The sequence below is a fragment of the Ptychodera flava genome, chromosome 3, assembly GCF_041260155.1.
Source record: "Ptychodera flava strain L36383 chromosome 3, AS_Pfla_20210202, whole genome shotgun sequence".
Lineage (NCBI taxonomy): Eukaryota > Metazoa > Hemichordata > Enteropneusta > Ptychoderidae > Ptychodera > Ptychodera flava.
This window is the reverse complement of record NC_091930.1, coordinates 3,290,653-3,308,789: the sequence shown is the minus strand read 5'-3', so window position 1 is coordinate 3,308,789 and position 18,137 is coordinate 3,290,653. Positions and strand designations below refer to the sequence as shown.

General features: G+C 38.7%; 1 protein-coding gene across 1 annotated transcript; it reads left to right on the top strand.

Annotated features, from left to right (window-relative positions):
• Window positions 1–6,130: 6,130 nt before the first annotated feature.
• LOC139130284 (uncharacterized) lies at window positions 6,131–9,711 on the top strand. Its single transcript, XM_070696037.1, has 4 exons — window positions 6,131–6,261; window positions 6,851–6,955; window positions 7,137–7,216; window positions 8,716–9,711. Exon 4 carries the CDS (start codon window positions 8,731–8,733, stop codon window positions 9,709–9,711), a length of 981 nt encoding a protein of 326 aa, XP_070552138.1. The 5' UTR covers window positions 6,131–6,261; window positions 6,851–6,955; window positions 7,137–7,216; window positions 8,716–8,730.
• Window positions 9,712–18,137: the final 8,426 nt, after the last annotated feature.

Here is an 18,137-nt window from a genome sequence, read left to right as displayed (position 1 = left end):
GATCAATATTCAAAACCATAGACTTCTTTGTTTCTTCAATATTACTTTACTCGCCATTTTCAAAATAGCGTCCATTTTCTTCTATTTAGAAATACTAACGGCAGACAAATGAGTCCTTTGGTTCCCGGACTTGGATTCTTGATTGGTACGATTCTACGAAACAATTTCAGATTCAAATACCTTCAAGGTCACAATTCTATACAGATATATATATATATATATATATATATATATATATATATATATATATATATATATATATATATATATATATATATATATATATATAGGTGGTTGCAGGAAAAATGTAAGTGGTTAAAAATATTATTCACATTTTGCACTTGATCCCTGCCTTACAGAAAAATGTAAACTACAGTGATGTTTGCGTTTATTTTTGTCCCATACTTACATGGGGTTAGTCTGCAAATCATAATTAGTTTTGTTGACTCATTAATTACAAGATGTGTATATGAGAGATAAACGTCCTTGTAATGGGGTGGAAAATAAATAAAAAGTCAAGAGGCTAGGTTAGGTTATATAATCATTTTTGTGCTCCGATCAGTCAGAGCATAAGGAAAATGAGAAGAACTGATAGCGGAAACAGTGTGAAAAACTCAATAATATTAATAACGTCTTGGCTGCCTGTGTGTTTATTTCTGTAATCCAACCACCAAGTGAACAACTGTCACCAATCTCGAAAGCTTGAACAAAACATACGTTGTCTGAAATCATCTCTTACGTTTTCATATTTCGAGGAATGAACACATCAAACGTTCAGTTTCAGGTTGATTTTTGCTTTATTTCCTTATTTCAGAACCTAGTTTTACGTTATGCTTGGACAACGTTCAGAAGTTTTCAACGGCGAGGCACCAGTCCCAAAAGAGCCAAAATAAATCAATGATGATGTCATATGCCGTCAGAAACAGAATCTGTGGAGTCACCTAGTGAATATTGACCAAAGATTAAGGCAAAACAACTCCCTGCAAATCAGTCTCTAGAAGAAAGAATGGTGACCATTGTAGAGCGAATAATGGTTAAACGCTTTAACTGCTTCAAAACAGAAGAGAAGAGTGTTACATGGCATATTTCTCATGAAGTTTCGAAAGAATCCGTCCGGAAAAGCGAAATAGTTAGTGTTATGTTGTTGTGTTTTTATTTCCTAGTTTCGTTGTCTCATTGAAATAGACGTGGTTAACTCTTCAACACAGCAAAGATGCCTGTATGTATACCGTTTATGTTGTTGACAAATGAATAGGAATACGATTATAATGAATCAAGATTATGTATCCTTAATAAACCAAAAACCTTTTGTTGATAAACAAAAAACTTGATATTAAAAAATATGTTCTGCCAACTGGTAAAATACCCTTTGGCAAAACTTCATATCAACAACAGCATTCTATAGCAATAAATTATTTCAAATTGCAGGTAAATTTAGGCGTGATTCAAGAAAACCCGTCCTCTGGGAAAGGTGTCATCGCCATAATGAGGAGATTATGCTCATATGTGCCTCTATTAAGATGACGGTAATCTTGGCCGATTGTATGTCATGGTGATCAGCTGTCCGTGGAGAGAATGTTGGAGTGCCATGCCTCTGTAGCTGTGAGTGGACATTTATCGGACTGGTTACTAGGTCTTGTTCCAAGGCCGCAAGACTTTCACAAACAATGCGTAATATTGCAGGTGAGGAAATGTGTAATGTTACATTCCTGGCATTGCTCTGACATCAGGCAAAGGCAGTGTGATTGGACTCGAGGCTGATTAAAGTAAGACTAATTTAAACCTAGTTACCACATTCTGGCGGGAGCAACTAACTCAATGCAATCAATGGGAGATGACTACGGCTGAATGACTTCTTGATCTTGTTCTAGCAAATTTTCTTGAAGATTTTGTGATGTACATACCTATAACGATATGATTTACTCTGATCATGATGTTGCTGACTTTTATTTAAATTGTTAAGAAATCGTAATGTACCAAGATATGTGTACAATTATAAAAAGGCAGCTCCTGTCTCGTGTGCCCTTTGACACAGCAATTTTAGATACTGATATTAACGATTCCTGGCTGGTTTCCTTGTTAAGTTTAGTCAGCAAAGTGATGGAAAGATGTATTTTCAATATGGCTTATCCTGTATTGTCAGGTTCTATTTACATCGTACAACATAGATTCTGTAAAGGAAAGTCATGTAGTACACAGCTTTTACAGGTTGTCCATGATATTGGTGAAGTGTTAGACAAGAGGGGGTTAGGTAGACATGCTCTATCTTGACTTCTCCAAGGCTTTCGACACAGTACCTCACATAAGTTACAGTTGTTTGGTTTCAATGGCATGCTTTTAAATTGGATATCAGGTCACTTATCATATAGAAAACAAAGAGTAATGGTTGAGGAAGAATACTCAGATTGGTTGCCTGTTCCTTCAGGAGTTCCTCAGGGATCTATTTTGGGTCCGTTTTTATTTTGTTATATGTTAATGATATGCCCATCTGTGTATCTCGTCAGACTACTTTAGCTCTCTTTGCTGATGATTCAAAATGCTTTCGTGCTATCAAATCTCAGCAAGATTGTGTTGAACTCCAAGGTGACATTCATGTTCTATACCATTGGAGTGTCAAATGGGGCATGTCTTTCAATACAACAAAGTGTAATGTTCTCAGGTTTACAAGATCCAGAAACCCCTTGAACTTTGAGTATGTTATTATGAATGGCAAATGTTTAGAGTCTGTTAAGAAATACTGTGATCTAGGTGTTGATCTTACATCCAACCTAGACTGGAACAGCCATATCGATCGCATTTGCGTGAAGTGTACTTGTGGTTATAAGTGTGAGACAAAAATCTTCAGAGCTCTTTATTGTTTACTAATTCATAGCCATCTCGGTATGGGAGTGTTGTTTAGACGGCACGTTCCAAACGAAATCTAGTTAAATTAGAAAGAATCCAGAAAGCAGCGACTAGATACATGCTCCAGGTGATGACTATAAACAAGGATTAGTTTCTGTCAACCTTTTACCATTGTCATTTCGCAAAGAGGTTCTTGGCCTTGTCTTTGTTCATAAATGTATTACTGGATTATATATTGTGAACATACACAAGTTTGTTGCGTTTTTATCTACGAACACTTGTACATGGACAATCCACTGTTTTTGTAGTAAATGTAGACCTATGTAAATTTGGTTGTTGATTAAAATGTTTGTCATCCTTTCATTTTTAATTAAACTGTTGTATATTTTACGTCAGCTTTTTCTTTTGCTCGTTGTGTAGTGTGTTATATGGGGAACTGATTTTGTATAGGTGATTTGCACCTGTTTTGGTCACCCAAACTATTAACCGTTTTGTAGTCGGCTCTGGAAGAATGTGATTTCGGCTTGTACTTATCCAATACATCAATCGTATACACCTTTTCAACTGAACTGCGAATGCTGCCTATTTTCTGACTGCATCGGTCTATCTTTACATCGGAGTACTGTCCTCGACTATGCTTGAGGTTCTCTGTAGAGAAACATGAAAAATGAATTATTGTTAGTGCGTTAGAAACTAGCGGATTTTCATAACGACTGTCCAGTCATTTTTTTGTATTCAGATTAAAACTGAACGATCCTTTCATATTGTGTCATTGTTTTGTTGTTGAAAATTTACTTTGACTACAGCAGCTTCTAAGAATCTTTAAAAAAAAACATATAATATCACATAGTGTATTTCATAGTATTCAGGAAAAAAAACCGGTATACCTACCGACCCTAAAGGTTTTTCCAGCTAGCTTGAAAGCAATACCGCGAGATTAGGAAGACAAAGTCTAACTCACGCAAATTTTGGAAAATTTATCATTTTCTGGCCTTTTCGGGTACGATAATATCAGGAAAAACATTTCCCTGCTGCCCTACCTATCATATTCTAAAGGACTTGTTACAGGAAACACATATTTTTTTCCACTTTGGCCTCATTAGAAATACAAACCCTTAAAAGAGTCAACATTTGACGATATTGGCGCTTTAGGGTCTCTCAATTACTTTTTTCTAAGATACGTTGAAAAATAAATTGGCAGACGTGCCTTACATAAATCAAAATTTTCCTCGCTTTCTCGGTGATATGCCATGACATTTCAGCCTCAACTGAGTTACTTGCTGATGCAATGAAATTCAGGAAAATATTTGGCCTAAAGAAAAGATGAAAGGCGGTATTCCTAACCAAGATGTTCTCATTCATGCTTACGTGGTTCGTTAATACTAATTCTAGTGAATACTTATAAATAATCAACTATGTTAAAATATCTAACATTTTATAAACAAAGTTCGTCAGCAGTAAACTTCAGAGGACAACTCAATCTCTATATGATAAAAGCTGAAAATACTTCCCATAAAATGTCCGTTCTTCATATACGGCAAAAGTTCGCTTTTTTGAATTGTTTCACGACATAACATAATTTTTCATTTCTCGGGCAAATAAAAGTTTTGAGTGTTCGGGTTAGAAAAGTCACAGTAACTCGTAAAATATGTGTTTTCTGTGACATGTCACTCTAGAATAGTAAAAGTATGTATGTGTTTATCTGTGACTCGAAAGTAACGAAGTAGAAATTTATCATGATTACCGTGATTGTTGACCCTTGTCTACTCTCGCAGGATTGTTTGGGGTTTCAAGTTGTGACCGCGGAAACAGACACTGACTGAAACAGCTTTTTTTAAAACCTACATGAAATGAAGTCTTTATGATTGGCTTGCCGTAATTTGCTGAATAGTACATAATGATGACATAAACCCATACTTTACATTGATTGATTTTTTATGCTTGATTAGGTTGATTCTATAAATTCATGTTGGTTGACCTTTCATGATCGGATCATCTGGATCGTGAAAACAAAATCATGTTCATATGCACAGTGACATACCTATCTGGTATGACGGCCGTCGTAAGTACTAAGATAAACTTGCTGGCAAATGAAACTTCTGTTCTTCACCAACTTTCGATATTCGGTATATTTTCAAGCGATGGCCTTTGCATCTTTTCACTTGTTTCATGCGAACAATGCATATGGTGCTGGATTTCGAGTCAATACGCGTTTAGTTCTCTAATATCATCATCAAATATAAGCCGGCCACGTAATGCACGGCGTTACGTGTAAAATCCGATGTTGGATATGTGACCTTAAAATTCAGTTGGCCTGAAAATGCCACCGAATTTGAACATAGCGTTTATGAGTCCAAGACGGATAGTACGAATCCAAAATGAGGAGTTCGAATATTGGCCTTGATTACGCGCCATAATGGTACACGCTTGAAATATTATGTTTGGACCAACGATTAGAGTTACAGCGAAATGGGGTGAGTCTTGTCAGGTGACCACGTTTTTGTCAGATTGTCATTTTACATTATTGAAGCAGGTTGGACACGACACAAACTAATACCTGTCAGGTATAGTCGATCGGTAATGAAACAGTCTAGTGCCTTGTTGCAGCTTTCAGCTCCACGTCCAGCTGCCAAGGTGTTGTCAGGTCAAGTGAACTCTGCAATAGAATGACTGTCACCTGACCGAAGTCATGTGGTAGATCACATGACGTGAATGACACTGTAGGAATTTCACAATGTTTTGCGTATTCACATTATTGTTTCCTTGACAGTAAAGTTTATGGCCCAATGTCATACAGAAACCAGTGCAAATACGTTTCTGTGCTTTCTCTGTATCATGTTCAAAGTGTATCGTTGTTTATCCTTCACAATTTATGTCTAATATCTTCTCCGTCATCCAAGTGTCTGTGAAACAGAATGAATTTAATTCAATGTTTGCACAAAACAAACTCGGCTGTAAGGTGTAAACTATTTAAAACGTTAATTGAAAAATCGCGGCTCTCTGTTTTATAAGTGCTATATTTAGTTGTAGTGATCGTCATCCATTAAAATGGTGAGAGCAATGTTATTGCCATAAAAATGGTACTCCCATATCATAATCAAAGTTCGCCAGCTACTTATGTCGTAAATTTTGAGTGTCATTGCAGACAACCATGGCAACTGTGCGACACGGTAAATGAGTAACAATGTCACGTGACTGCAGTGTTGACGTGCTCATGAATCGGTCACTTCCCCGTAGAGCTGGGATACGTTTACGGTATTGCGCTCGTTGTATCGGACGAACAGGAACATACTGCACTATTCCAATATTGTACCGTGGCCTTTGGATCAAGACTTATCAGTCAATTCCAGCATTCACTGAGAGGGAGACTTTCAGACGCACCCAGCGCTGACGTCCCGAAAACAGCCTGCCATGCAGGTACGGCGTCGTTCTGCAACCAATGCTTAACAATGTCGCATGATTGTTGTGGTGACGTGCTGGGACACATATACGGTATTGTGTTAGTTACGTAGGGCTTGCATGTTAATGTTTTACTTTTTTTATGAATGATTTTGGTTTTTTCGTGATGCGGCTTCCGCTTACCGTGACATCAGAAAAAAATATAGGGAGAACGCGTTAAGCCCGTCTGAGAATACATGTGATATGACTGTGTATTTGCGAGTGTTAGTTTTAGTTTACTAGAGTTTTTCATTGTTTGTTACGCACCCGAAATTTGCAATTAAATGGTACAATTTGTGAGTTAGTTCTATGCACTTTATGCTATAATGGGCCGGTAGAGTGATCTCAATAAAATGACACTGACAATCCCTATTGAGCATTTAAAACAGTGAACCATTTTTATCAAGATTAAAAACAGGGTGGCGCCTCCCTTCTGCAAATACATCCGCAGAGCCGACACCGACCGGTTCCTCAAGCAATACTGCGCCAAACTATACGACCAGCAGATGAGAATTGTCATTTGATGTAGAGTTGACATTTTTGTTTTCTCATTTCTGTTCTGACACAGGTTTGAAGAGTATACAGATACATAATAGTAATTGCTAATCTCATTTTACACTGATCGGCTCCACTAACCGAAAAGCAACTCTCTAAGAAACTCTACCAGCAGCAGGTACGGAATAATCTAGAAATCGTCATTTGCTTTGGTTTCAACATGTATTTTTGTAAATGCATGTTTTGACACTGCTTCCATAATCAGTAAATTTGAAAATTTTTCAAAGGAGATTTAAGTATATCATTACCGTCACCTTGATTTGCTTATTCATTTTTTAAGACTCCACATCTCGTTTCAGACGGGGAACAACATTCCGATATACGTATGCAAAGACCATATAAAGAGCATAAAGGCGACTGCCCACGGATTAACCTACAGGTTCGATATTAACTGGACACACACCACAAATCCTATGACGTTAAGCTTATTACGAAAATACAGGCCTAACTGAGGGAGAACGAGGACATTAGCATATTATATCGCTCAAGGTGTAACCACAGAGGAATGGTCCTGTACAAATAATCAAGAATGCTTCTATTAAATCTAGTTTTCTACATGAGCATTTTTCCGTTGATCCCTTTTCTCTCCCTGTGTTTCCTCATATATAGTCTCTGTTAATTAGGCCTACTTGTGCAGTACGCCCTCTCTTGGCGGTCAACGCAGGAATCCTGTACGAAAAGTTGACCAAGGGAGGGTGCACTACAAATGGCATACATAATTAACACTGATGCACAGAGCGAGGAATTAACGAATCGTAGAGGTGAGAGGAGAGAACAAGAAAAAAAAGGCTCGTACACAAAAGTAGGCTTAATAGCTGCATTTTTTGTTATCTCGATTGGACCATTCATAAGCCTCTGTGGTGAAACCAAGGGTGACGTGTGGCATGCACTAACGCCTGAATGTATTTTTTACGCTAATTTCGCAATAACTATATAAATATCACTTTAGGATTGATCCCATTAACTCGCGCATAGTGAGATTGGAAATGCAAAGTCAATTGAAAGCGACAACAGTTCACTGTTCAAAGTATATTCCAAACCAGAATAATTCAACACTTATATATTTAGAACGGGTTCTGGGCTATTCCATTATCAAAAGATTTAAAATTTCACTTTCTGAGAAAACATGGGAACCTTGAACTTCATGCTAAATCTCATTAAAATTCGATGGCTCGATCTTCATGCAATCGTGTTTTGGCCTTCCGCGGTCATCCTAGCGGAAGTGAAGACAATAACACAGCTGTATGTATATAGGACGTCCAGCTCTGCATCGGGTATTTTAGAAGATTGGTGGGGCCCAATATAATGCTCGACGTTTTTATCAAATATTCCACAAGAGTAGTAAACGTGCGACATCATCGACATCCTATAGACAACGCTGTGCCATTTACTCTAAACCACCTTGTAATTTGTTAGAAAATGATCCTGAGCGAGGTGGAAGACTTTATGCGACTCGAAAAGTGTGTGGTATTTATCAACACGCGTACCTGTGTAGAATTAAAAAAAATGAGCAAACCAAAAAAAAAAGCACTGTATTCCAATTTAAGTTTTGAGATGGCAGAAACTGGCAATAGTTCTTGTTGTTGAAATCTTGAAGAATTGTCAATTGCTCACATATATTTGATGAGCCATAGTTTTCTATTGATCCCAGAAAATAACATATCCTGTGCTGAACCACTCAGTTGACATTTAATCCCTACCTTGGTTGTATCGGTATTTCGTGAAGCGTTGCAGTGTGATTTTTGGATGGGGATAAGTGAGGTTGATTTTTTTCAAATTATTTCTCCTCCTTCAATCAAATACTGTGACGTTTGATCACAGTTTTATATTCTTTGAGAGTCGTTGTCGTATATTTAATTTGCATTATCTATTTCACAGCATTAGAAAGGCGGTATGGACTACAATGGTTTGCCGGGCAACTTCCAAGACATCAACGATCTATACGAGCGTCTGCAGTGTCCGGTGTGTTTTGAACGATATGTCAGGCCGAAGAGATTGCCAAGTTGTCGCCATACCTTCTGCCAAGACTGTCTCCAAGGATGCCTATCCGGTCGTTCTCTGAAGTGTCCACTTTGCCGGAGAGATAGCTTCCAACACGTTCAGGATAACGATGTCAGCACACTTCCCGACGACCACGAGGCAGTGTCTCTCCTGGAAGAGGTTGCAAGGAGGGAACGTCTTGAGGTTGTTCCACCTAACACGGCGACAGATACAAATACTCCAGAGGAAGGTCCTGAAGACAGTTCTACCGACAGAACAGCTGGGTATCAGGCTTTTGAAATTCCAGGGGGTTCGAGAAACAACACAAACGATTTTGCTTCTGTGGTTGTGGCTGAAGATCAGCGAAACTTCAACTCGTTCCCTGGTCAGCACACTTGCCCAATATGTGAGTTTCCGTTTCCGGATTTGGACACCCTTGTAGAGCACGTCACGATGTGTGTCCCCGACTCTTCCCCGAGGTTTGTATGCCCTCGATGCGAGCAGCATTTCCCTGGTTTGGAATTATTACAATTTCACGTTGATGAATGTATTCCGGATAATACAGCATTCCATCAAACACGGAGGAATCACAGAAGACATCGATATGAAAGGTTTCCAGGTCACTGGGGAGATCAACGACGATGGTCAAGAAGGCGTGGATCGAACCCACCGGGGCATCGTGAAGCTACACCCTTTCTTAACAACCCAAGCAGAACCAGTGGTGGTCGGGGATCATCAATGCAAAGAGACCTGCACAGTTACAGGGCTGGTGAAGCTTTGGACACCATGGCGACATCAACGGCATCCCTGAACTCAGTGAATGCAAGCGTTCGAAGCAAATCTAATGGTGGACACGCAAAGTACAATAACAAAATCAAGGGATTTCGCATCTGAATTTACATGCACAATGTGCAAGGCAACATTTGATAGTCCCATTTATACTTGTAGTTCATACAGAGTCTTGCAAGGGTGAGCAGAGAGAGTTCCTCCGCGGAAGAATACCGGGGACAAGTAGGAAGGTGTCAAGTCGCAGCTGATCAGCAGACAGCTCCTGCCAATATCACGTGATGAAGAAGAGACGATGGGTGACAATATGTGGGAGTCTTCACATCTGTAAAAACTGCGGAGAAATATTTTCTGATGACGTTGCTCTCAGTAATCTCGACAAATTGTGCGTTGGTCCACAATGTGCTTTGATGTAAAACATCGTGTTCGTGGCACTGAGCGTATTGCTGCCACTTTTCAATACGATGAATTGGGTGCGGGGGGATTACTTTTATTTAAATCTGTATTTGATAAGCCTGAAGGCAAATTTCTACCTGTATATGTATCCGTATAATAAAGTATTGAATAGTCTTGAGGAGAAACTCCCAATATTTTCATGCGGGCTGTTTAGGAAGGTAGTTTATCGCACACATATGATGTAGCGGTCATCGACACGAATATTATTAATCAAAACAATAGTATCACAATTATGAGTAGATTTGCATACAAAATGAATCCAGAGAAAAAGCATGAGTCTTGCTGGCACAGATGTGTTTTACAAAATTATCTACAACTGATATAATGAAGGAAGGTGATAATTTCACGTGATGGGTTTGTAACGTGTCACAGTTACTTAAATATTGATTGTTATATGTAAATTGAAGATAAAGTATTTATGTTAATGATTAAATACATTGTTTTATCTTTAACTCATGTCTATTGGATTATTGAACCGAACCCCCGCGCCGTACGTGTTGTCTAAAAAAAAAATTGTCTAAAAAAAAAAACAAGAGTTCGATGATATCAGGAACACTGGCGAGAGAAATTCCTGTTCTACACCAACTTTCGATATTCGATTTATTTCAAGTATATTTTAAAGCGGTGGTCTTTGCATCTTTTCACTTGTTTCATGCAAGCAATGCATATGGTGCTGGCTTTTGAGCCAATACGCGTTCAGTTCTCCAATATCATCATCAAATATAAGCCGGCCACGTAATGCACGGCGTTACGTGTAAAATCCGATGTTGGATATGTGACCTTAAAATTCAGTTGGCCTGAAAATGCCACCGAATTTGAACATAGCGTTTATGAGTCCAAGACGGATAGTACGAATCCAAAATGAGGAGTTCGAATATTGGCCTTGATTACGCGCCATAACGGTACACGCTTGAAATATTATGTTTGGACCAACGATTAGAGTTACAGCGAAATGGGGTTGAGCTTGTCAGGTGAACACTCTTTTGCCGGATAGTCATCTTTACACATGTCATGTCTTATTGAAGCAGGTTGGACACGTCACATACTGATACCGGTCAGGTATAGTTGTTCGGCTTTCAGCTCCACGTCCAGCTGCCAAGGTGTTGTCAGGTCAAGTGAACTCTGCAATAGAATTACTGTCACCTGACCGAAGTCACGCGTTAGATCACATGACGTGAATGACACTGTAAGAATTTCACAATGTTTTTAGCATTCACGTTATAGTTTCCTTGACAGTAAAGTTTATGGCCCAATGTTTGTATTCATTATTATTACAGAAACCAGCGCCAATACGTTTCTGTGTTTTCTCTGTATCATATTCGAAGTGTATCGTTGTTTATCCTTCAAAATTTATGTCTGATATCTTCTCCGTCATCTGTTAAACATAATGAATTGAATTCTATGTTTGCACAAAACAAACTCGACTGTAAGGTGTAAACTATTTAAAACGTAAATTGAATAACCGCGGCTCTCTGTTAAGTGCTATATTGAGTTTTAGTGATCTTCAAAATGGTGAGAGCAATATTATTACCGTAAAATTGGTACTCCCATATCATAATCAAAGTTCGCCAGCTACTTATGTCGTAAATTTTGAGTGTCATTGCAGACAACCATGGCAACTGTGCGACACGGTAAATGAGTAACAATGTCACGTGACTGCAGTGTTGACGTGCTCATGAATCGGTCACTTCCCCGTAGAGCTGGGATACGTTTACGGTATTACGCTCGTTGTATCGGACGAACAGGAACATACTGCAATATTCCAATATTGTACCGTGGCCTTTGGATCCAGGCTTTATCCAGCCTTCACTGAGAGGGAGACTTTCAGACGCACCCAGCGCTGACGTCCCGAAGACAGCCTGCCATGCAGGTACGGCTTTGTTCTGTAACCAATGCTTAACAATGTCGCATGATTGTTGTGGTTACGTGCTTACGAATTGGCCACTTTGCCCCAGAGCTGGGACACATATACGGTATTGTGTTAGTTACGTATGGGCTTGCATGTTAATGTTTTACTTTTATGAATGATTTTGGTTTTTTTCGTGATGCGGCTTCCGCTTACCGTCACATCAGAAAAAATATATAGGGAAAACGCGTCAAGCCCGTCTGAGAATACATGTGAGTTTACTAGAGTTTTTCATTGTTTGTTACGCACCCGAAATTTGCAATTAAATGGTACAATTTGTGAGTTAGTTCTATGCACTTTATGCTATAATGGGCCGGTAGAGTGATCTCAATAAAATGACACCGACGGCATCCCCATTGAGCATTTAAAACAGTGAACCATTATTATCAAAATTAAAAACAGGGTGACGCCTCCCTTCTGCAAATATCTCGGCAGTGCCGACACCGACCGGTCCCTCAAGCAATACTGTGCCAAACTATACGACCAGCAGACGAGAATTCATACATAAATTGTCATTTGATGTAGAATCGACATTTTTGTTTTCACATTTCTGTTTTGACGCAGGTGCGAAGAGTACACAGATACATAATAGCAATTGCTTATGTCATTTTACACTGATCGACTCCACTGATGACGGAAAACAACACTCTATCAAATTATACAAGCAGCAGGTACGAAATAATATTCTAATTGTCATTTGCTTTGATTTCAACATGTATCTTTTCTAATGTATGTTTTGACAACGCTTCCATGACCAATAAATTTGAAAAAATTTCAAAGGAGATTTAAGTATATCATTACCGTCACCGTGACTTGCTCATTAATTTTTGAGACTCCACGGAACAACATTCCGAGATCCATGTAAATCGAGCTTGGCCAGATCTTTAAGGTTGCGAAATCTCTGATATGTCGGAAAATATTTATCCGCGATTTGACAAATCTATAATACCGTCTATTTTTCGAAGTTGGGGTCGAACTTAGGAAATCGGGCTTGCTCAGATCTGTACAGTGAGGAATGCTCCGACATATATTGGATATTTACCCGCGATTTGAAAAATCTATAGTCTATTGTTGTAGGCCTAAAGAATATATTTCGCGCAAGACCAGACAAAACTTATGATGATGTGCAATCGTTCCTCTGGCCGAGTCCGATCATCAAGTAAAATGTATTACATGTAAAGAATGTATTTCGTGCAAGGCCCTCCCAAACTCCCGATGATATCAGATCGACCCTCTCGACGAAGTCCCAATAGTATATGTATGAAAGTTTCGTGTGGACATTTAATGAAAAAAATGCATTAAATGTAAAAAAATGTATTTCGTGCATGAATAAATCTAATAATGTAAAACATGCAGGATTCTTGGCTCCCGGCCATAGATGCTATTATTGAACAAAGGGAAATTGGGGGAGGGTCACTTTTTAGAAAACAGTTCAAGGGGGAGGGTCACTTTTTATAAACCTACCTTGGGGGAGGGTCACTTTTGACAGAAGCTGATTTTATGGCCAAAACTTTGATTGTCAATGTGATATTTCCTGAATAGGAAATCACCAACAAATACGTACACATTATAGACCGCCATGCACAGTGAATTGACATTTCGGTGAAATTCCAAAATCAAATTTCTTACACAACCATAGACTTGTAACCACTCTAGTCTAATCAAGAACAATAATCTAAATAATAAATGCACAGATTTATCTAATTTTGTACTGAAAAAAATTATTCATAGTTTCATCATAGACCGCAATGCATAGTGAATCAACATTTCAGTGAAATTCCAAAATCAAATTTCTTGCACAATCATGGACTTGTAACCAATCTAGTCTAATCAAGAACAATAATGTAAATAATCAAGCATACATAAATGCACAGATTTATCTAATTTTGTACTGAAAAGAAATTATTCATAGTTTCATCATAGACCGCCATGCATAGTGAATCAACATTTCAGTGAAATTCCAAAATCAAATTTCTTGCACAACCATGGACTTGTAACCACTCTAGTCTAATCAAGAACAATAATGTAAATAATCAAGCATACATAAATGCACAGATTTATCTAATTTTGTACTGAAAAGAAATTATTCATAGTTTCATCATAGACCGCCATGCATAGTGAATCAACATTTCAGTGAAATTCCAAAATCAAATTTCTTACACAACCATGGACTTGTAACCACTCTAGTCTAATCAAGAACATTAATATCAATAATCAAGAGTACACAAATGCAAAGATTTATCTATTTTTGTATTGGAAAAAACTATTCATAGTTTCATCATAGACACCATGGATAGTGAACCAACTTTTTAGATGAAATTCAGAAATCAATTTCTTGTACACAAATGCACATTTTACTTCCCTATTCAAGCAAAGTACATTTGAATACATTATCAAATATATATATAATATACAGATATATTATGTTTTGTTGGGCTAAATTGTCAATAATCTGCCTGATAGACTCCATATATTATGATTTGATATTTTTGGATGAAGCATTAAATCAGCCACATCTTGCCTTCTTATAGTTGCACAAAATATGGTGACCCTCCCTCAAATGTATGAAATACCATATCTCTTCAAAAATTCTTGCGTGATAAATTGCGACTGTCCCTCCAAAAACACCAGCCCTCCCCTGTGTAATTTGTCCCTAACATAACAATTGAACCAATTGTTATGTAAATTAGCTGATACTGTTTTAGTTATTCCTGGGGAGAATACCGCAGTGGTTGGGGGGTCAAGTTTTAGAATGTCGGACAAGGGGGAGGGTCACATTTTAGACAGGAGGATAGGGGGAGGGTCACATTTTACGGTACAGGTGTGCGCGAAATTCCCCCGGCCCACCCCCTGTAATTACTGAAGGCTCCCTAAGAGTAGGCAGAGGTAGTCGGATGGTCAGATCTGTTGGGTGGTAAAATCTCTGATCTACATTGGATATTTACCCATGATTTGACAAAGTATCGTCTAGGATCATAGTTTAAGTCCAAAATCGCTGATATTTATCGGGTTAATATCGGTGATTTCGCAGACCCCGGCTGTCGAGATAAGAGACGTTTTGTGTCGAGTAGTTTCGTCTTCGGAAATTAAGAGTCCTCAAATCGCCCATCCGCCAAACCGGCGATTTTAGGCTATGTCAAGATACAAACCACATTGTGTAGTATCGTCTTGTATCGATATTAGAGTCTCGAAATCCCTTATAAAACAATCATCCTTGAAAGGTCAAAGCATAATTTCTATCTTTGACAGTTTTTATCATTTTATTAGTACCTTGCCTGACTATATTTAGCCACTGTCTTCGAAAAAAACTATTCTGTGGGGAAAAGATAAAGACTAACTCCGTTTTTGTTCTTCCTTGAGTAATTTTTTGCACTCAATTTGCACAACAGTTAATCATTTTTCATGCCACTGAGCACTCGATTAAAAAGTTGTAACGAGCAGAATACCAGTCATAGACAGACAGCCAAGCGCTTATTAGCATAGACACTATCAACCGATCACACAGTACCGGGCGATTCGGAATACGTTGGTAAAAGATGGGCTAAAAATACATGACAATTACCACATACGTAAATTACATGTTGAACTATATATTGTAAAAGATTTATGCTTGGGCCATTTCCTCTCAATTTTTGTCTGACAAGGTGACTGTAACTACTGCGCAGCGGGCTAACCTTCGACCTATAAACATTGGGTGTCTGTAAATGTAGTAACTAGCCATAACGACCAGTAACGACCAGAAACGAGCAGTAACGAGCAATAACGACCTAGAACTACACAGAACGAGCCAATAACGAGCCATAACGAGCCCAAAAAATATGATCTGTCCATACAGCAATCTGCAAGGGCAGTTCCCGCCAATTCTGGAAATTCCGCCCTCTACGACATGTTTGGACATTGTGCGGCTCGTTGCCAGTAATGAGCTGCAGCGTAGCAATTATAGTCAATAACGACAGGAAACAAGCAGTAACGAGCAATAAGGGGCCAGAACTAGATAGAACGAGCAAATAAGGTGCAATAAAGAGCCCCCCAAAAAAGATGTTTTCCCCAATGGATTACTAATGCTGAGGGACAGAAAAGAAATCATAAGACGGGAGGGCTGATGTTTTTCAACATGACGCTGAGGAAAAAATAGTGAATTGTGAACTTCAAACGTGTTTCCATGAAAAATAGTGACGCACATCAATTTACGTGCTCAAAAAAACAAACCATGAACCTTTTAAAGAATAGCTTTATCCTTTGAAAATAATCAAAATAAAATCAAATAAAGTAAACAGTTGCACAAAAACCCTCCCTCCCCACCTCTGGGGACTGATTTTTCCCCCTGTGGTTTTGTAAGGGAAAAATTGTTTATAGTTTATCCCTGGATTGTTGAGGTTTTCGCCCGGAATTCCCATATCAATTTTTAAATCTCACATCTTCACTTCCAAACACCACATTGTATTTGACAAACATTTACAAATGCAAAGACATAGTCAGTATTGTATCACAAAAAGAGTCCATGCTTTTCTCATAGATTGCCATATAGTAGCTCAACAGCTTGAGTAAAATTAGAGCCAAATCATATTTCATGAACACACACGCACTTCGTACCTCCAAATTTCTATAAAATACATATATCAGCTATCAAACATATATCAATGTAGGGATATCACTTGTTTTGTCGAGGAATTTATCGATGGTTTGCCTAACAGACTCCGGATTTAATTTTTAAAATGGGGCCCTCCCCTCATAATCTCTCTCCAGTCCCTTACCATGATCATGGGGAAGGGTCAGAGTTCTGGCAAATGTGGTTTCATGAATGCAAAACGGATACTACTCGCGCTCAAGTTTATGAGCTGTCTTTTTTTATCAACAATACATAAATAAATGTGAATTTTTCTTTTTATTCAAGAAATGTTTATCAGGCTTCACTTGTACGCCACGTGTTTACTGAGCACTGCAGCAGAGGTTTCGAGATTGTACAAAGCATGTCATAGAGGACGGGATTTCAAGGACAGGCGGGAAGTGCAGTTGTAGTTCAATTTATGGACAGATCATTTTTATTTTGCTCTTTATTGCTCGTTATTGGTCATACTTTCTATTTCTAGCTCGTTATTGCTTACTATATGAGCAGTGTTGCACAATTTTTTGGCAATACCAAACGTAATAGAGGGCGTGATTTCTAAGCTTGGCGGGAACTGCACTTGTAGTTTAACTTAGCGACAGATCAAATTTTTTTGGCTCGTTACGGATCGTTATCGGCTCGTTCTGTCCAGTTCTAGGTCGTTATTGCTCATTACTGCTCGTTTCTGGTCGTTACTGATCGTTATGGCTAGTTACCACATTTACAGACACCCATAAACATTGCCACTGCCAGCTGTACTCATGCGCTACATCCGCTATTGCGGATTGCGAAGAGGAAACTGGCGACGATAGTAGCAGAAGCAGTGGAGAAATACAAGAAGATTCAACTTTGTATCATGTAACTTTATATCCATATTTATATAAAGCTGCGACCAACAACCATTCGTGGAGAAGAAATGCCAGCTGGTAATGAAGGAACATGCAAAAAAATCTCTACTGAAAGCCACGCACGACCTGCGACCGGTACAACGCCACTGAAGGTTTCTGAAAGAAAAGTCAGTGAAAATTCGTCCATTTTCTGGTATCGAAAAGAATGACAACATATCCGGCTGGAGAAGATAGGTGGGAATTACCATGACACGCATGCGTGTTCAAATCGGTCATGACCAACTCGAGCGGCGCATAATACTAAAAACCCACGACGAAAATTGAGTCGTACGACCGGTCGTGTAGCGTGCTCATTAAAATCGTTGGTTCATTTTGGGCCACACATATGCATAGATAGCAGCGAGTGTCGACGAAGCTGGAGTCCCGACAACTGAAACATTTCTGGTAGGTGAATTTAAGATTGCTGACATTAGAATGTCACTGGACTGGCGTTTTTTTGTTCATTTGATCTATGACGACAATAACTGCGGATACTCCCTTCATTTCGGTGACCACTCAGATTCATAATAGAGAGGTTTAGTTACACGCAATTACGTGTTCCTCTGATGCGTCGTGCAGTGGCGTACGCGCATCCGTGCTCACGTGTGAATAGAGAGGTCTAGAACTTCCCGATTATTTGCTGCATATTTTTCTCAGAAACATGCGAAATTCGTATATT